Source organism: Cajanus cajan, chromosome 6 (genome assembly GCF_000230855.2).
Source record: "Cajanus cajan strain Asha chromosome 6, NIPB_CcT2T_4, whole genome shotgun sequence".
Taxonomy (NCBI): Eukaryota; Viridiplantae; Streptophyta; class Magnoliopsida; order Fabales; family Fabaceae; genus Cajanus; species Cajanus cajan.
In genome coordinates this window covers 25,297,638-25,316,880 of record NC_138522.1, presented here as the reverse complement: position 1 = coordinate 25,316,880, position 19,243 = coordinate 25,297,638, and the positions used below count along the sequence as shown (strand labels likewise).

The following is a 19,243-nucleotide window of genomic DNA, read 5'->3' as shown; positions in this document are numbered from 1 at the left end:
GATATTTGAAAGTATATACGACTAAATCAATGGTGAATATTATATAGTTTATTGTGATATTTTATAATTCATATATGATTATTTTTATGGCTTCAAAAAAATGTCGTAAAATGTCGACATGATATTGTAGCAACCAATTAAAAAAAGGGTTGAAAAGCTTTAACGTAGAGAGTCCTCTCAGGAAAGACAAAAACTGTGTCCATTGTGTCGAAACTCAAGTCAGAATGTGGAAAGAAGAATAAAAATACAGATAGAAAAGTCAACGAAATCGGTTTCAATGTTTGAAAACAAAATCAAGATCGACAGAGGCAGAAAATAATTAAGCAACAAAGATTGGGACCACCAAATAATCATAATTAGAAGAAATTAAACTATCAAAATAGACCGCGTTTAATTTTTTTAGTATAGCAGATATACACTATTAATTAAAAGATTAGGTTAAATATATTTTTGTCCATCAATATTTTATTATTTGGTTTTAGTTTCTATTTTTTTTATTTTAGTCTTTTAAATTTATATAATATTTATTTTAATTATTTTTAAATATTGTTAAATTTTGTTGTTAAAATAATTGAGTTCAGTATCCAAATCATTAATAGTTTTACGGATATGTAATTTTTTACTTTAAAATATTAATTATTTTTTGGTTAAGTTAATATTTAAGGTCAAAATTAATTTACCCAAACATGAAAGTTCTAGAAGTATTTTATTTTACTTTTTGTTTCTTTATTTTGCTTTCACCTTCAATGGAGGAAGTCAAAGGTTTCTGGTTTCTAAAAGACAACACTTTGAGGCTCAAGATATACTACTAGATTTCTCTAATTACACACAACTTTTTCTATGAAATTTTCATAAAATTTTGCAGGAAACATTGTTCCTACAAACTTTTCTGCGAAATTTTATTTGCAGGTAATACCTTCGTGGATAATATATTTTTGTGAATTTTAAAAATTGCAAGAAATTTTCCTGCGAAACTTCTTGCAAAAAAAATTCGCAAGAAAGTTTCTTGCAAAAAAAAATTCGCACGAAAATTTATAGGAAAGTTTCCTGCAAATTTTTTCGCAAGAAATTCTGCAGGAATATTTTTTACGAAAAATTAAAGAAATTACTATAAATTCTATCAATAATTCTTCAACTTTCAAATGCTCATAATGAATTCATCCAAAGCATTTGTTTTCATGTCTCCAACATGTGATACATATTGTTTGGTAGATAACTAAACTTTTGAAATTAAAATCCCTACAAGTGGAAATAGGATCCTCTTCTAAGCATAACCTAGAAGGAAATCCTAAACAATTTTGAAACATATTGTTTGGTAGATAAAAAGATAATGTCTTGTGAAATCCGGAAGACTCATATAAACTATTTTTGTCTTGTAGGGAAGGGTGTAAATTAAGTTCAAATAAAGATGAACTTCCCATAAGATCAAAAATAGAATATGAAATATGACAAGACGTATCTATCAAACAATATATTCCAAAATTTGGGTGCTTGATGGAATAACACTAAGGCCAAGAAGTCCAAGAGGTGATGTATTGAAGGAAGCAAAAGGAATGGGTTAGTGTTGAAAACCCATAGGAGGAGTGAGGCCACTTTTGGACCTTAGCTCCTAAGCTTTTATTAGCATAACATTTATTTTTATTCCTATTTTTGTCCTTTTCTTTGATTTTCCATTTTTACCCTTGTATTTTGGGGTATCTTAGACATGGTATCTATTTTACTAGTATTTCCAATTTTACCCTTGTATTTTGGGGTATTTTAGTCATAGGATTTATTTTCTTTTGTATTTCCCATTTTACCCTTGTATTATGGGGTGCTTTAGATCATAGGATTTTATTTTTGGGCTAAGGTATTTGATTAGGGTGGGAACCAAACCTAGACATATTTTTTGTGGCTCTTGGACCTATTTTTGGTGTTAGAAAGGCTTAGGCCCAAATGGAGGGCAAAGGTTGCATGGTCTTGTCATGCACCTAGATGTAGCCTAAGTAATCCCAAAGATTCCATCCTTGGCCACCAAGTTGCATCTAGGGTTCATTTGCATTTCATTTGGTGTGCATTTGGCTTGTGAATTTCGTCCATGCACTCTCCAAATGCAACCCTAGATGTCTCCCACTCCTATAAATACCCTAGGCTATGCATCATGTAAATACTTTGGATATTGAATATAAAGAGAACCTTTTGTGCCTTTATATCCTTCCTTAGTCACCCTTGGCTAACTCGGCCACCTCCCTCCCATCTCCACCTTGAGAGAAACAACCCTAGAAGTGGCCTTCATCATCATGAAGTGAGCCAACCCTAGAGTACCCTTCTCAAGCATTTCCTCAAACACCTTCTACCCAACCTCCATTTTCATCCATTCCATCATCATCCACCCTAAAATCTTGTGCCACCTTTGAAGAACTTGATCCTTGGAGAAGGCGTCCTATTCTTTGTTGATCATCTTAAGTTCATGCAAGTAAGGATGCCATCAAGTGGTATCTAGAGCCTTGGTTCTTCAAGGCTAACAATCTCTTTATCTCTAAAAATATTCGGTCATGTCATGTCTTCCTTACATGTCTCCTAAGTGTGCCTAAATGAATCATCATCATTCCCATATTTTGATGATCCATAAATCTCTTCTCATGTGTTGATTCATACCATATGTTCTTTGTGAATCATCTTGTCATTTTAGGCTTTCTTATTTAGGTTCTTGCCTTTTTCTTTAAATTTTTGAGTTGCTGGAAATTTTGGGCTGCATGTTATACATCAATGTTTTTATTTTTTTAATCCATCCGGTTTTGTCATGAGCTTGTCTCTTTGAACTACCTTGAAAAAAAATTCCAAGTTTTTATGCTTGACCATTGAATGAGAAAAATATGACATGCATGCCATATGTTTGATGAATTGGCCATGACTTATATGTGATTTAGAGAAGTCAATCATGCATGCTAATTAGTTCTAGCATGTTCTACATTCCTAAAATATCATGTGTGATTACATTCTTTGCACATCTTTACCTTGAAATTTTTGGCCAAATTTGAAATATCTCCTAGTGCACTTGTATGCCTATATATTGTTTGATGTTTTGAGCATGAGAGTGAATTTTATGTGCACATTTTACTACTGGACATTTGCACACTAAAAGTTTTAAAATTCACTCAAGTTGTTGTCTCATTAAGCCATCACAAAATATTATAAAGAATACTCCTAAAATTATTGCTAAACTATTTTTTGGACACAAGTGTAAAACCCAAGCAAGGGAAGGATTATAGTATAAAGAAAAAGAGAAAAGTGGCTGGACTTTGAACATCAAAACCGAGACTTGGACAAGCACAAAAAGAACAAAAAAAACAAAAACAAGAAAAAGGGAAACTTGCTAGACTTGTTGACTTTGGGACAAAAAAAAAATTTCCTACCTTAGCAATGAAGTTATTCTTGAACCTTTGAACAAACTAGTGTATGGCTGTATGAAACATTAAATCAAACATATTAAGTGCATCATTCCATTTTAAGCCTACTTGCTAAATTCTATTCTAGTGTCATTCTAGGAATTATTCTCTTGTGTGCTTACCTGTCGCCACCCGCCGAAACGGACATTGGCATTCGCGACGATGGTCGGACTCTTTTTTAGTTTTGAAAAATGATGGATTGTTAGAACGAATTATTCTCAAACTGAGACCTTATCGAACTAACAATTTTGTTAAATGATTCTCACCAATCCGTGTTAATCCCAAACGGGACCCTCCATGGATTAGTGGTTTTCGCAAAAATGGGTTCTTGGAGTCGCCACCAATGTTTTACTCAAAACATTGGAAAAAGACATAAGGCAATTGATTTTCGCAAATCAACTTTGGCCATTACAACCAGAGTTGGGTAAGGGAGTCGATTACGTGTGGGGAAGGTGTTAGCACCCCACAACGCCCCTTTCGGGTTCCCTATGACGGATTATTTCATAAATAATAGCGTAAAATTACTAAATTACCCCTATTTATTAGAACGATTATAAGTAAACTATCTACATGATGAAAGTTTTAAACGTGCAATGCAACAATCAAAAAGCGATAAATGAAAGCGGTAAAAGAAAGGATTTGGAAAGAAACCTTCGAAGCGGGCTTTTATATATTCAAAAAGGAGTTAGGAGGCTTTTTGGCGCTCCTTCCCACTACACGTTCGCTCGCTCCTTTCCCTAAAAATAAATATTAACTATGGAAATCAAAGAGATTTCCCTTCGACTTGTTCGAGTCTCAAGCTAAAGGCTCGTGAACTCAAGAACTTAGTCGGATCAGCTCTCGGAGAGATTTCTAGGGCAGAGAATAGCTCAAAAACCCAAGAATACTCAGCAAGAGGGTGGAGAAATGCTCCAAATGTGTGGAAGGACGAGCCAATGACGTCCTATTTATAGGATTGAGGCGCAGTACGGCCTAAGGAGTCAATACGGCCCGTACTGAGTTTTTGAACTACAGTACGGCCTACTGAATTCAGTACGGCCGTACTGAAGTTCAAAAACTTCAGTACGGCCGTATTGATTTCATTATGGCCGTATTGTAGTTCAAATGGCTCAGTACGGCCGTACTGAACCTCTAGGAGGGCGTATTGAGCTCCAATCCTCACACGCCCTTATTCTAAGCTACTCTAAGACTTCTAGACCTACAAAGAATCATCCTAGGGTCTTCCAGGAGTCCTTCCGGCTGACTTTCCTTCGGTCTTCGAGAGTCTTTGAGTCTTATTTCCGACCCGGACAATTTTAGGGGTCTACAGCTGCCCCCCCTTTACTTAGTCGAACGGCTTTTTTTTGTGTACCGGTTGACAAGTAAAGGAGTTGACCCAATTGTCCGGGGAGTAAGCCATCTTTCCGACTTGTAGTGTCTTCAGGTGGGAAAATTGTTGAGTAGCCTCTCCAGGTTGAGTTTGCCCTCTCCAGGGTGAGTATTAGTCGTCGCCTCTCCAGGCTCGTGCATACCTCGGTGTTTCTGACGACCTCGGTAGCGTGAGTTTTCCCTCTCCAGGGTCTGCATGCCTCCGTGTTTCTGACGACGTTGGCAGCTGCATACCTCCGTGTTTCTGACGACGTCGGTAGCTGAGTATTAGTCGTCGCCTCTCCAGGCTCGTGCATACCTCGGTGTTTCTGACGACCTCGGTAGCGTGAGTTTGCCCTCTCCAGGGTCTGCATGCCTCCGTGTTTCTGACAACATTGGCAGCTACATACCTCCATGTTTCTGACGACGTCGGTAGCTGAGTATTAGTCGTCGCCTCTCCAGGCTCGTGCATACCTCGGTGTTTTTGACGACCTCGTTAGCGTGAGTTTGCCCTCTCCAGGGTCTGCATGCCTCCGTGTTTCTGACGACGTTGGCAGCTGCATACCTCCGTGTTTCTGATGACGTCGGTAGCTGAGTATTAGTCGTCGCCTCTCCAGGCTCGTGCATACCTCGGTGTTTCTGACGACCTCGGTAGCGTGAGTTTGCCCTTTCCAGGGTCTGCATGCCTCCGTGTTTCTGACGACGTTGGCAGCTGCATACCTCCGTGTTTCTGACGACGTCGGTAGCTGAGTATTAGTCGTCGCCTCTCCAGGCTCGTGCATACCTCGGTGTTTCTGACGACCTCGGTAGCGTGAGTTTGCCCTCTCCAAGGTCTGCATGCCTCCGTGTTTCTGACGACGGTGGCAGCTGCATACCTCCGTGTTTCTGACGACGTCGGTAGCTGAGTATTAGTCGTCGCCTCTCCAGGCTCGTGCATACCTCGGTGTTTCTGACGACCTCGGTAGCGTGAGTTTTCCCTCTCTAGGGATTTGTGATGATTTTTTCTCCATAGTCCACGATGCTGCTTCGACGGTTGTTTTTGATTTTGGTGCCGCTGAGGGCTGGATAACGCAGGGATCCGTCTAGGGGATGTGCAGTTACTCATAGGTTCTTGTGTCCCAACTTTCCATTGCGTAGTTGGTGCCCACTAGGGAAATTCTGATTCCTTGGGGATGCAGACATAAAGATGCTCTTTCTGAGGTGAGCGATGCCTTATGATTGGCTGACGTCCTTTCGACGTTGGTGGAGTATCCCGGTTATCCTTATTCGGGTGACTTTTTTGATTTTCTGGTTTTGTTGCCTCTGCGTAGGCTGTTATCCGCTGGGGGATTCTGTCGTATTGATCTTGATTGGCCTCTTCTGTTAGGCGGATTATCTTGACGTTCGGTGTTTAGCTGAATACCGAATTCCGCTTGGGGAATGGTTATTGATCTTTTCAGATTTTCTCTTTTTGAAGGAGTGCCTCTGAGTAGGCGAATGGGGATTGAGGATCTTATGTATCCTAGAGTATTATTTAGAAAGCCTCTTCAGGCTTAGCTTTACTCGTCGCTCGAGTTGGAAAGCTATCTTCCACTGAGGAAGTCTAAGTCCTTTGACTCGGATATTTTGTTTGGATGATCATGCTTCCATTGGGGAATCTTGCTGATCTTGCTCTGATAGCTTTCACTGGGAATTCGGCCCAAGAGTGCAAGCTGAGATGTCTCTGGGGAGTATTATTTCGGCAAGCCTCTCCAGGCTCAGTTATTCTGTACGATTGTTGGATTTTCTGAATTTTTTGCCTTTTTTGTCGATTTCGGCTTTTTCGGAATCGGAGGGATCTCAAACACACTCACAGATAAAGTATGCAGAGCAATGAAGATGTTGTGATGAATGAGAGGAGGAGGGACGTATTTATAGAAAAAATTAGGTCAGTACGGCCCATACTGAATTCAGTACGGCCGTACTGATCTTACTGTTGATGTACAAAAGAATGGGCCAATACGGGCCGTATTGAATTCAATACACCCGTATTGGTGTGGACGTTATGGCCAATACGGCCGTATTCATTTCAGTACGCCCGTATGGAGTTGAAAATTTGTTCATAACCCTAATTTTAGTACGGGCGTACTGAACATGGTACGGGCGCATTGTTTTTTCTGAAGTTCATTTTTTTTTTCAATAAACAGAGAATAAGTGATCTTCCAGTACACCTATCATCTGTATGCATGTATGCGGTATGATGCACCTAATTCTATTTGATTTATTTTTCAAAAGAATTAACCGATGCGTTTCTTTGCTTGGATTTTTGCCATTCCTCTAGACAGGCTGTGCGCTGCCGATTTCTGTAACCGAGGAATGATGCGTGTTATATCGAGATTGGTGTCATCAACCCAGTGATCCTTCCCATCCTTTAGAAGACGTATCAACCTTCCTATTGACCACTATATCTCCATGTTTCCACTAGATTATTCTAAAATCGTTTGGGACAAGAGAAAAGAAAGGAAAGATATTTTTGTTCAAAAGTTTGTGTTTTAGAGGGGATTATTATTGTTTTGAAAACGGTTTTTGTAAGAATGGCTGGCCAAGGTAGGCTCATGTGTTTAGGCTTGTTTGATTAAACACTTATGAAGTTAAGAAAGTCTTGTTATTGACGTTGTGATTCGACAACTTAGATAGTTTCCCTTGAACCTTTCTTTTTGAATTCAGCTCATGGTACCATCATGGACTTCTTTTGCTTTTTGATTGTCCTTATTTTTGCCTAAAACACCCCTTTGTGGCGTCTCAACAGACCTTTGTTTTTGTTCATTTTTGCAACCCTAATTTTTGCCTAGGTCACCCTTTCGTGGGATTCCTAGCGGGTTCTTTGCTCTTATTTTTGCGCAGCCCCCTTTTTGGGTTTCCTGCCGAGCTTTTTTTGTTTTTAGGATTTTGTCCTTAAAGGATTTCTTTTTTATCCATGATGGCACTTGTCGAGGCCAAGGAAAGGTGCTCCAAGTTGTCACACACACTTCCACATAAAAATGATGCGGGTTTATTGTTATTAAGACGATTTTAACCTCATTCATGCTTATTCAAACAGGGTTAAAAATAATGTGGTCTAGAAATTTATTGCAAGCAAGAAAAGAAGCAATAAGAACTAATAAAGAACGATTTTATTATAATTCTAGCGGAAACATGTGCCCTATCGAGGCTCGGGGGTCGGGCTGTCCCCGAGGAGTGATCTCTAACAGTCATCAAGTCTATACATCCCTATCGGAAGAAGAAGAGCACTTGATGACGACGACCGGGTTTGATGCTTGTGAACCGACCTTCCTAAAGATCTGGCTTAAAGAACGTCGAGAAGGATCTTGGTTCCTCTTCGTCCTTTGATCTTTATTAGGGTTGTATCCTAACCCTTGTTTCCCCGGATTATCCTTAATAATGGGTAGCTCGGGAATTCCTTGGGAATCCTTGCCAAGTCCTTGTCCAGGCAAGTATCTGTTCTTGGTGAGCATGTAGGCTACCTTCTTCATTTCTCGGGGAAACGTTTTGACATTGGCAATCTCCAATGCTTGGAAGGCGGTCTCTAGAGCTTCCTCTGCTGCATCCACGTAAGGTATGACAAATGGCTTGCTGATGAGTATGTCATCTTCGGCTTGTACGGTCACCAGCTTGTCACCCACTATGAATTTGACTTTCTGGTGGAGCGTAGAGGGAACAGCTTTCGCATCATGAATCCAAGGTCGGCCGAGGAGACAGCTGTACGCGGGAGTAATGTCCATCACTTGAAATTTGACATTAAAGATGGTGGGTCCAATTTGGATTGGAAGATTGATTTCTCCCACCACTTCTCTTTTAGAACCGTCGAAAGCTCGGATGATCATGTTGCTCGGGCGCATTTGGATTCCCTTGATTGCCACTTGATCAAACGTTCTTTCTGGCATCACATTCAAGGAAGATCCATTATCCACCAAGACTTTAGCGATGTGATATTCCTTGCACTTTACAGAGATGTGCAAGGGCTTGTTGTGATTCGGTCCCTCAGCGGGGATTTCTTCATCGGTGAAAGTGAGGTGATCATTAGCCGTGATGTGACTAACAATCCCCTCAAACTTGTCTTGGGAGATAGTGTGCGACACGTACGCCTCGTTCAAGACTTTCAACAGAGCTTGCCGATGCGGTTCGGAGCTTAGGATCAACAACAACAGAGTAATCTTTGCTGGCGTCCTATGAAGTTGATCCACGATGGAGTACTCGCTCTGTCGGATATATTTTGACAGCTCGTCAGTCTCCTCCTCGGATTCTTTATTTTCCTCGATTTTCTCTTTTTCTTTTTCCTTTCCTTTATTCTTGGGAGCTTTATCATGAAGATCTTCGGGAGTGTAGATCCTGCCACTCCTAGTCATGCCCCAAGTCCAGCGATGTTAGAGATATCGCTGTCGGCAGAAGAATGGATGTCGTATATCCATGGCACAGCCTTATTCGATTCGTAGGGAAAAGGTCTTGGAGCAGTGATCTTCAACGGTGTCGGACCTTCCCCTTTATTCGTCTTGATTACCAACAACGGAGTTGATGTGCGTTCGCTTGGCTCGGTTGTTGGCTTACACTTAATAACAAACGGAGTGCGATCCATTCTGAACACACGCATCGATTAATCCTTTCTTTTTATTACTATTATTAATGAATTACTAGGAGAGATGTATGCAAATGAATGACTATGAAATGCACCTAGATCCCTCCATGATCTTCGATAAGAATGCATGATATGAGATGATGGCGTTGAATATGCATGCATTGTGTTTATTCAACTAAGCATTATCATGTTTTCAGGATGCTCCTAAGATGATGCATGATATTGCTTGGTTTGGATAAATAACTTTTTTTGGGTATTTTGTTTTTTGTATTTTTTGGGTGAAAAGGGAAACTACCTACATGCACTACTAGAAAAATTCATATTTGTGACGAATTTTGTGACGGAAAAAATAGCATCGCTAATAGTGATGGATTTTGTGAGGGAATTTTAAGTTTTGTGACGGACTAGAATTTATTGACTTTTGTGACGGATTTTGTGACGGAATATATTCCGTCTCTAAAAATCCGTCACAAATTTCGTCACTGAATCAAAAAAAAAAAATTTGTGACGGATTTTGTGACGGAAAAATTTTCGTCTCTAAAAATCCGTCACAAATTTCATCGCTAAATAAAAAAAAATGTTTGTGACGGATTTTGTGACGGAATGAACTTCGTCTCTAAAAAATCCGTCACAAAGTTCGTCACTAAAATGAAAAAATTTAGTGACGGATTTTTCCCTCTCAAAATTCCGTCACAAATAGGTTAAAATATTTTGTGAAAAATTTGTGACAAATTGTTTCCTCTCAAAATATTAAATTTTATTTATGAAACTTTTATATTTAAGAATTATGCATAATTAAAGAAAATATGTTAAATTTTTTTTAAAAAAATAATAAAATTAAAAATATTTTATTTCATTAAAGGACTGAAAAAATTATGAAATTCATTTAATTAAATAAAAAATTGTCAATTTTGAACATAAGAAACTAAGACATTCATTAAAAATATTTAAAAAAAAACTTGTGAAATTAAAAAAAAAAAGAATATTAATTTAATTTTGGCTTAATTACATTTTTGATCCCTCAAGTATTGTAATTGTGCAATTTTGATCCCTAAGATTTTAATTGGATAATTTTAGTCCCTAAAGGATTGTAATTGTGCAATTTTAGTCGTTTAATTTTTAATTGAACAATTATAGTCCCTCAAAAATCATAATTGTGCAATTTGAATCTCTCCCATTAAAAATTTAATAATTTTAAAATTTTAATATATATATATATATATAATAATAATAATAATTTAAAATTATACAATTATTTGCTTATTTAAGTTAACATATACTATAATTTTTATTAATGTAACAAATGATATATATTTATTATTACTAAATAAATAAAATTTATATATTATTAATAATTTAATATTGCTAATAAATTAATATCAATAATATTTTTAGTATATTTATAGATAAATTGATAATTTGATAAATATAAGTTAGTATATATTAATATACTTTTACAAAAATATAAATATAGTAGATATATAAGATATGTATATTTATATTTTTGTAAAAGTATATTAATATATAATAAGTTATATTTATCAAATTATTAGTTTATGTATAAATATACAACAGAACAATCAAAAAGCAAAATATAAACTTACATAGTTTATTTGTTTCTCTCAGGTTCTCTTAAGAACCCACAGAGTACTCTAATCCATACAATAAACATCTTACTCATATAATTGTCTCTTACAATTGCATTCCTTTATGGTGTGTTTGGATGAGTAATTTTACAAATTCAAGGAATTTGAAATTCTTGATATTTGAATTACTTTGATTTCAATTTCTATCATTGTTAAAATATTTTGTTTGGATAAGTCAATTCAATTTTTTTAAAATTTTAAATTGTTAATTTGGATATGATAATATGATTCTATCATGATAAAATTGCTTTTAAAAGGATATTTATATGTTGAGATTTTTAAATAAAATTTTATAAAAAAAATGTTAACCAATTTTTAAATATTTAATAATTTTAAAAATATGAAGATATAAGATAAAATATATAAGTGAAATAAGGGAAAAAAATATGAGGAATTTCAAATTCTTACATTTTTGGGAGAATTTGAAATTCTACTATTTCAAAGAATTTCACAAATGCTTGGAATTCAAATCAAAAGATTAAATTTTTATTTGGGTTTTCTTTCATGAGGAAGAAGACGAACTGCACGAATATAAGTGCAGATGCGCCGAGTAATCGATTACATTAATATGGTAATCGATTACCCCTTTTCAGATTCTGTGCATTTTGCCCCTGGTAATCGATTACACTACTCTGTAATCGATTACATATATCAGAACAAGCAAACACGCACTGGTAATCGATTACATGACCATGGTAGGCCACTAAACCAAAAGCAGCTGATAGTCAGGGCGCAACTGTTTTTACTTAAGAGCGTAGAAGCCCAAGTTTGAGAACGGCCCGTTTTGGGCTACTTAAAAATCAAAATATTACAAAAATTAATTTTCATAAATATTCATTATTAAAATACTAATAATTATTAAAAACCTTTAAAACATTCTATAAAAGTCATTAAAATAACTATAAGAAGATAATGTCCACAAATATAAAATAAATAATAATTAACTAATTTATTTATTTATTAAAAAATATCTTTCTAATTTCATAATTTTTAATTTTATATATTTCAAAAGTATTAATTTAGTTATTTATTGAAAAATATAAAATAAATAATATATATATATATATATATATTTCAAAAGTTGAAATGAAATAAGAGATCAAACATGTTTAATTCAAATCAAAACTCATCTATTTGTGAAATTAAATAGATATTCATACATCTCATGCAACAAGGAATACAACAGAACAATCAAAAAGCAAAATATAAACTTGTATAGTTTGTTTGTTTCTCTCATGGTTCTCTTAAGAACCCACAGAGCACTTTAATCCATACAATAAACATCTGACTCATATAATTGTCTCTTATAATTACAAATGCATTCCCTTAGGTTTCTCATAGAAACCATAGAGATATTAAAATTATACATTTATATTTAAATATAAGAAAAATAACAAAAGAAGCATGTATATCCAGAACGGCCCGTTCTGGAATCACATTTTAAGGTACAACAGCCATGTCTGGAACAAGTTTAATATTGATTAAAAGATAAATAAAAGTATACAAAATTTTAGACTTATAAATTTCACTTTATTATATAAATCAACAAGTTTAATATTTAAAAGATAAATAAAAGTATATATAATTTCAATATATTATTGTAAATTTAATATCTATACTAATATATAAAGGGAATATAATTTTCAGTAACTACTTTGGTCTCCATTTTTTTTTGGACCATTATACCCTTTTATGTTAAAAAGTTAGAAAAAATTTTTTTAATCAAATTTAATAATTTGAAACTAATAAATTATTTTTACAATAATTACTTTTACTTTTTATTTTTACATGAATTATTTTATCCTTTATTTATTTTTTAATAACTACTTTTTTATGAGTAATTTTTTAATTTTTTTCTTTTAATTTTTTTTTAATACAATACAGACACGAAGTGCCTTTTTCTTGCTAGTAATTATAATAATAATTATTTTATTATCTTTATATTTAATTTATTGTAAAATAATTAAATTATTTTATTATCTTTATATTTGATTACTTTGTACGTTTATTAATTTTTGTATGTGAGTAGAGTAAATTACATTATTTTTAAAAAAATATTGTGTTTTTTGTTATATATTTATGTTAAGATAATTCTATAAGATATAGTTTAGATATACTAGTTTATCCTCTCCTAATTTCTAGTTTAGTTTCCTTAGTACTTGAATCTGAATGATTTTCATGTTATTGAATTGATGGATACAATAAAATAAATAGACATAAAACATAATCAATCCCTAAAGTTTAGGAATTTAGATAAAACTGACTAAGGAAACTAAACAATAAATTAAGAGAGTATAAACTAGTATATCTAAACTATATCTTATAGAATTATCTTAACAATTTATATTGTTTATAATATAAATATATTTAAACAAAGAATTTAATTGTTTCGGTAATAAAAAATTCATACGTAAAAATTAAATTCAATATATAATTTAAATAAAATTAGGTATATACATACTAAATCAATTATTCATCTTTCAATATAATACTTGATTTCTTTTGGTTATGATATTTTAATATATTTTATTTAAAATATCAATTAACATATTTTATTATTATTTTATTTAATTTATTGTAAAATAATTAAAATATTTAATTTAGCATCATTAAAAAAATAACCATTATAAAATTTATTTTTTTTAGTTTTATTATTTATTATAATACTTTTTAGTTACCGTATTAACCAAAAAATTATTTTTAATTAAAATATATTTTTGAATTTTAGTTAATTCATTATCATTCACTCACTTTATTAAAAAGTGATAAAATTTAATTAATTTTTAATTAATTTAATAAAATAAAAACTTTAAAATAAATATCTAAAATCTTTAACAATTTCTTAAATACAAATATTTAATTAATTAATTTTAATATATACTAAATTTAATATTAGAAAATTTATAAATATTTTAGTTATAATTTTTATTATCTTTTGATTTAATATTGGATTTATAAATGAATATTACATTAACTCCATTGATTATTTTAATCCTTGTCTTTAATTTTATTATATATAAAAATTATTTACCTAATATATTTTGAAATTATTTTCATGAATCTTGTTTTATTTCAATTGATATTTTAAAAGTTAGGCTTAATCATTCGATTCAATGGATATAATCGTGTTAGTTTCATTATTTAAAAGCAATTGACTTATACAAAAATTAGTAAGAATTTGTGAAATAATTATAAAATGAAATATTTTTTAGTAATTAAAAAAATTATTATCCTTTGATTTTAATTTACTCATAGATGTTCATAGTATTTAACTTATGATATATACACCTTCTTTTTATTACAATTACACCTACTTTGTTTAAAAAGGCTAAAATTACTGATAGTAGAGCTCGAATCCATACAAATACTTACGTGGAGAAAATCTTAAGTCTTCCCCTTAACTAATTGGGCAAACCACCCGCTGGTTCTTTTTGATCAGTTTTTAATACATCACAATGCGCTTCCTTACTTTTTTCTCTATCAAACAGAATATATGACCGTTTGACAGAGTTTTTTTTATTCACACATTTATTTTAAAGTTTCGTGTTGAAATAAAATCCCAACACAGATTAACATATTTTATTATCTTTTCATTTTAATTTATTCTAAAATCTTGGGAATATTTAAGTTAACATCATTAAAAAACCACCATTATAAGATTTTAAAATTTATTTTTGATATAATTATTTATAAAAAATACTTTTAACCATCATATTCACCAAAAATATATTTTTAATTAAAATATATTTTTAAAATCTAGTATCAGAATATTTATTATGATTTTAGTTATAATTTTTTATAATCTTTTGATTTAATATTGGATTTCTTTTTATTATAAAACATAGTAAATAAAATCTAAAATCTGTATCAGTTTATTTGATACAAATATTTAATTAATTTTAAGATATAATAAATTTAATATCAAAATATTTATTATGTTTTAGTTATAATTTTTATAATCTTTTGATTTAATATTGGATTTCTTTTGATTATAATATTTTAAAGCATTTTATTTGAAACATAAGTTAACATATTTTATTATCTTTTCATTTTAAATTATTGTAAAATAATTATAATATTTAATTATCATTCACTTACTTTATTAAAAAGTGATAAAATATAATTAATTTTTAATTAATTTAATAAAATAAAAACTTTAAAATATATATCTAAAATCTGTAACAATTTTTTAAATACAAATATTTAATTAATTTTAATATATACTAAATTTAATATCATAATATTTATTATGATTTTAGTTATAATTTTTATTATCTTTTGATTTAATATTGGATTACTATACATAATTATTTATTCCCTTTAAACATACAAATAGGTAATTGTAGTAATTTTGTGTATGAAAAAGCTTATTAGTGCAGTTGTGACTATTAGGGTAGAAAGAAAATTGATTTCAAGATGGTTTGATTGGCTAGGAACTAAAATTTGTAGTCCTTTTTCTTATAAACTGATTGAAGAGCCGTAATTTAGTGCTTCAATTCATATCATTAAGGCATTGATTACTTCTCACATTTAGGGTTAATTTCGTGGTTTTATCATGTTTGCTAATTGTCATTTGAATTATGGGCCTAATTGCAAAACTAATCAAATTTCTGTTTCTGGACAGTTTGACCTTCTCTCGGTTTTTTGGCCATATCTGGAGCTACAGGACTCCGAATTGAGCAATCTTGGTGGCGTTGGAAAGCTAAGAGAAAAAGCTACAAATGTCTCACTAATGTGCATCTCCTAATTCGAAGTCTAAGATGGTCAAAATGGAGCCCGAAAATGACCCACGGAATCTGGAAACGTTTTGGGCCTTGTTTTGCAATGTTCAAATCAGTTTGGGCCCAATTTGACCCAAGCCTTCTAGAAGGGCAAAAGGGTAATTTCAGAAACCCTAAAAGAGGGCAGAAGGGAGCCCTCTTCTACCCGCGCCTCCCTCTTTCACCTCCTAACCCTACACATATCCCTTTTCCGCTCCACAAAGCCAAATCGCCACCGACCTCCAAGATTCCGGAGAAGGATGCTTCCGCGGAGGCCGCTAAATCTGAGGACGATCAAGTGCCCTGTTCCGCCGTCGCCCTGTTCCGCCGTCGCCCCCATCCAGCGCCGCTCCCCCTCTTCCTCCGCCCAGCCCAGCGCCAAGAAGCTCTTCTGCGACCAAGAGGACCTCTCCCTCCACGGCTTCTCCACGGTCCACGTCCCCCTCAACCTCCACTCCCTTCTCACCAAGGGCCGTTCCTCCCCGTCCTCTGCCGCTGCGTCTCCGACCCCTGCTGCCCGCCCAGACCCTCTGCCCTCCCGCCCCTCTTGCCCACCTTCCGGAGGAGCTTGTCCGACCTCTCTCCCTTGCCTCTGCCTTGTATCAACTGCGAAGAAAATACTGCACCCGACTCCCTGGTATGGACGGTTCTTGAAAAAGTTTTGATCTTTCTTGGATTTGGAATCGTGGGTTTTGTTTCTTTTTTGATGGGTGTGTGTGTGTGCAGAGGCTGAGAAGGATGAAAGATCGTTTGAAGGAGATGAAGCAGTTGTGGGATGAGGTTATGGAAGATAATGACCAAGAAGATGGAGGAGGAGAAGACTGTCAAGTGCATGAACATGACAAACTCCTGCCTAAGGTATTCTTGATTTTCGACTATGATTCTTTTGTCTTTTTAATCACCAACAAGATATATAATAATGAATCAAGAAAAAACATTTTATCACAGACATTGAATTCTGGTAGATCTGACCTGAAAACATGAAGATAATGTTTTCATGAATTTATCATTCTTGGCAGGACAAACAGAGAACCAAGGTAAAGGAGAGGATTGACAAATTTGTCAAAGAAAAGTTGTTGGACTTCTGTGATGTTCTTAATATTCAAATAAACAAGACCAATGTGAAGAAGGCAAGTCTTGTCATAATAATATATACTGATTTCATTTGAGAAGAGAGTTTAGTACTTTTGGAAATTAAATAATTAAATGGATATGGTTTCAGGAGGAGCTGTCGGCAAAGCTTTTGGAATTTTTGGAGTCCCCCCATGCTACAACTGATATTCTACTTGCCGATAAAGAGCAGGTTTATTCTTTATAGATTATTTTAATCAGTTAGACACTTTTGCATGTTTTAAGTTGTAACACAAGTAATTTGCATCGTTGTATATCATTTCATTGATTGAATGTTAAAATTGATAGTACCTCTCTGCTTTCTAACAAATTGTCCATTCTTTATTTTTTTTTAGTTTGAGATTGTTTTCTAACAAAATATATCCATTACAAACACATGAGAAAATCACTAGTCATTAAATGCTTCTTGGAATCTAATTCATATTCTTATCCTTATATTTAATGAGGTTGTGAAGAGTAGAAAGACAACAACGACGATGAGGAAGACTATATTGGTTAATGATATTGTCAAGGTTCTGGAGGGTCCATCTAAGGTCTGTTATCTCTGAGACTATATTTGAATTTTTGTATGATTTGATTTGGAACATGTTGCCTCTATTAATTGTATGTTTGGTAGATAGGTATAAGGTCATCACTATATAAGCAATCGAGCTTAGTAAAATTAGGTTGCTTCATGTGTATTGTTTGAAGGGGTTTCTTTGCCTAAATGTGTGCCTTGTGGATTTTGATCTCTAAATGATGAAAAGTATCATGGCTATGGATATACTCCAATGAAGCTTTATTGTCATAGTTACACTGATAGAGGTCATTCATTATTTTTCATGTGTTGTCTTGCCGATTAAGCACATCATTAATCTTGGGAACTGTAGACCCCTAAAATTGTCCGGGTCGGAAATAAGACTCGAAGACTCTCAAAGACCAAAGGAAAGTCAGCCGGAAGGACTCCTGGAAGACTCTGGAAGACCCTAGAATGACAATCTGTAGGTTTAGAGGTCTTAGAGTAGCAAAAAATAAGAAAGTGGAGGGAATGAAGCCCAATACGGCCTCCCAGAGGTTCAGTACGGCCGTATTGAACATTTTGAACTTCAATACGGCCGCACTGAACTCAATACGGCCGTATTGAAGTTTCTGAACTTCAATACGGCTGCATTGAATTCAATACGGCTGCACTGAACTTCAATACGGCCGCACTGAACTTCAATACGGCCGTATTGAGGTTTTTTGAACTTCAATACGGCCGTATTGAATTCAATACGGCCGTATTAGTTCAAAATTTCAATGTTGACCGTATTGACCCTCATAAACCGTATTGAGCCTCTTCCCTATAAATATGACGTCAATGGGACGTCATTTGACACTTTTCCACATAGTTTTGACTCCCTCCTTGAGTATTCTGGGGTTTTTGAGCAGTGTTCTGCCCTAGAAATCTCTCTGGGAGTCGATCCGACGAAGTTCTGGAATTCCGAGCATTTAGCTTGGAGATTCGAACCTAGTCGAAGGGAAATCCTCTGGATTTCCATAGTTAAAATTTTATAGGAGGGAGCGAGCGGTCTTGTAGAGGGAGGGAACGCCAAAACGCTTCCCAATTTCTGTCAAGATATATAAGAAAGCACGTTTCAAAGGTTTATCTCTTTAAAGTCCCTTCTTTTACCGCTTTCTGTGTGTACATATTTGAACTGTCATCATGTAGATAGTTAATTTATAATTGCTTAGAATAAATAGGGGTAATTTAGTAATTTCGCACTATTATTTTTAAATAATCTGTCATAGGGAACCCGAAAGGGGCGCTGTGGGGTGCTAACACCTTCCCCACGCGTAACCGACTCCCTTACCCGACTCTGGTTGTCATGGCCGAAGTCGATTTATGAATCGATTGCCTTAAACTTCTTTTTCCAATGTTTTGAGTAAAACATTGGTGGCGACTCCATGAACCCTACTTTTTATGAAAACCGCTAATCCATGGAGGGTCCCGCTTGGGATTAACATGGATTGGTGAGCCTTTTAATAAAATTGCTCGTTTGACGAGGTCTCAGTTTGAGAATAAGTCATTCTAGCAATCCATATTTTTAAACAAATAAAAGAGTCCAACCATCATTCGCGAACGCCGAAAGCCCCGTTTCGGGCCGGTGGCGACAGATGGCGACTTCACTGGGGAAGCCTCGAGAGTCAGTCCCATTTAGTGACAAATTATTTTTAATAAATAATAGTTTAAAATTACTTTATTACCCCTCACTTGTATTATAACATGTTTTATCTATTTGGCTTTAAATAACTGTTGTATGTTTAATTTTACGCAATTGTTTGAAATAAAAACTGCACACAAACCTTTGCACACAACAG

The 19,243-nt window shown here is 34.0% G+C and overlaps 1 protein-coding gene across 1 annotated transcript; it reads left to right on the top strand.

Annotated features, from left to right (window-relative positions):
- Positions 1–14,903: 14,903 nt before the first annotated feature.
- LOC145959015 (uncharacterized) lies at positions 14,904–18,262 on the top strand. The gene is made up of 5 exons (XM_083076909.1): positions 14,904–16,409; positions 16,499–16,630; positions 16,792–16,902; positions 16,995–17,075; positions 17,350–18,262. Exons 1-5 carry the CDS (start codon positions 15,795–15,797, stop codon positions 17,449–17,451), a joined length of 1,041 nt encoding a protein of 346 aa, XP_082933035.1. The 5' UTR covers positions 14,904–15,794; the 3' UTR covers positions 17,452–18,262.
- The last annotated feature ends 981 nt before the right edge of the window (positions 18,263–19,243 follow it).

Excerpts from the sequence above, each read along its gene's own strand:
- LOC145959015 (XM_083076909.1), top strand. The coding sequence starts at position 15,795 with ATGACCCACGGAATCTGGAAACGTTTTGGGCCTTGTTTTGCAATGTTC. Across the intron at positions 16,631-16,791 it reads ATGACAAACTCCTGCCTAAG|GACAAACAGAGAACCAAGGT; the intron begins GTATTCTTGATT and ends CATTCTTGGCAG. Across the intron at positions 17,076-17,349 it reads TACTTGCCGATAAAGAGCAG|GTTGTGAAGAGTAGAAAGAC; the intron begins GTTTATTCTTTA and ends ATATTTAATGAG.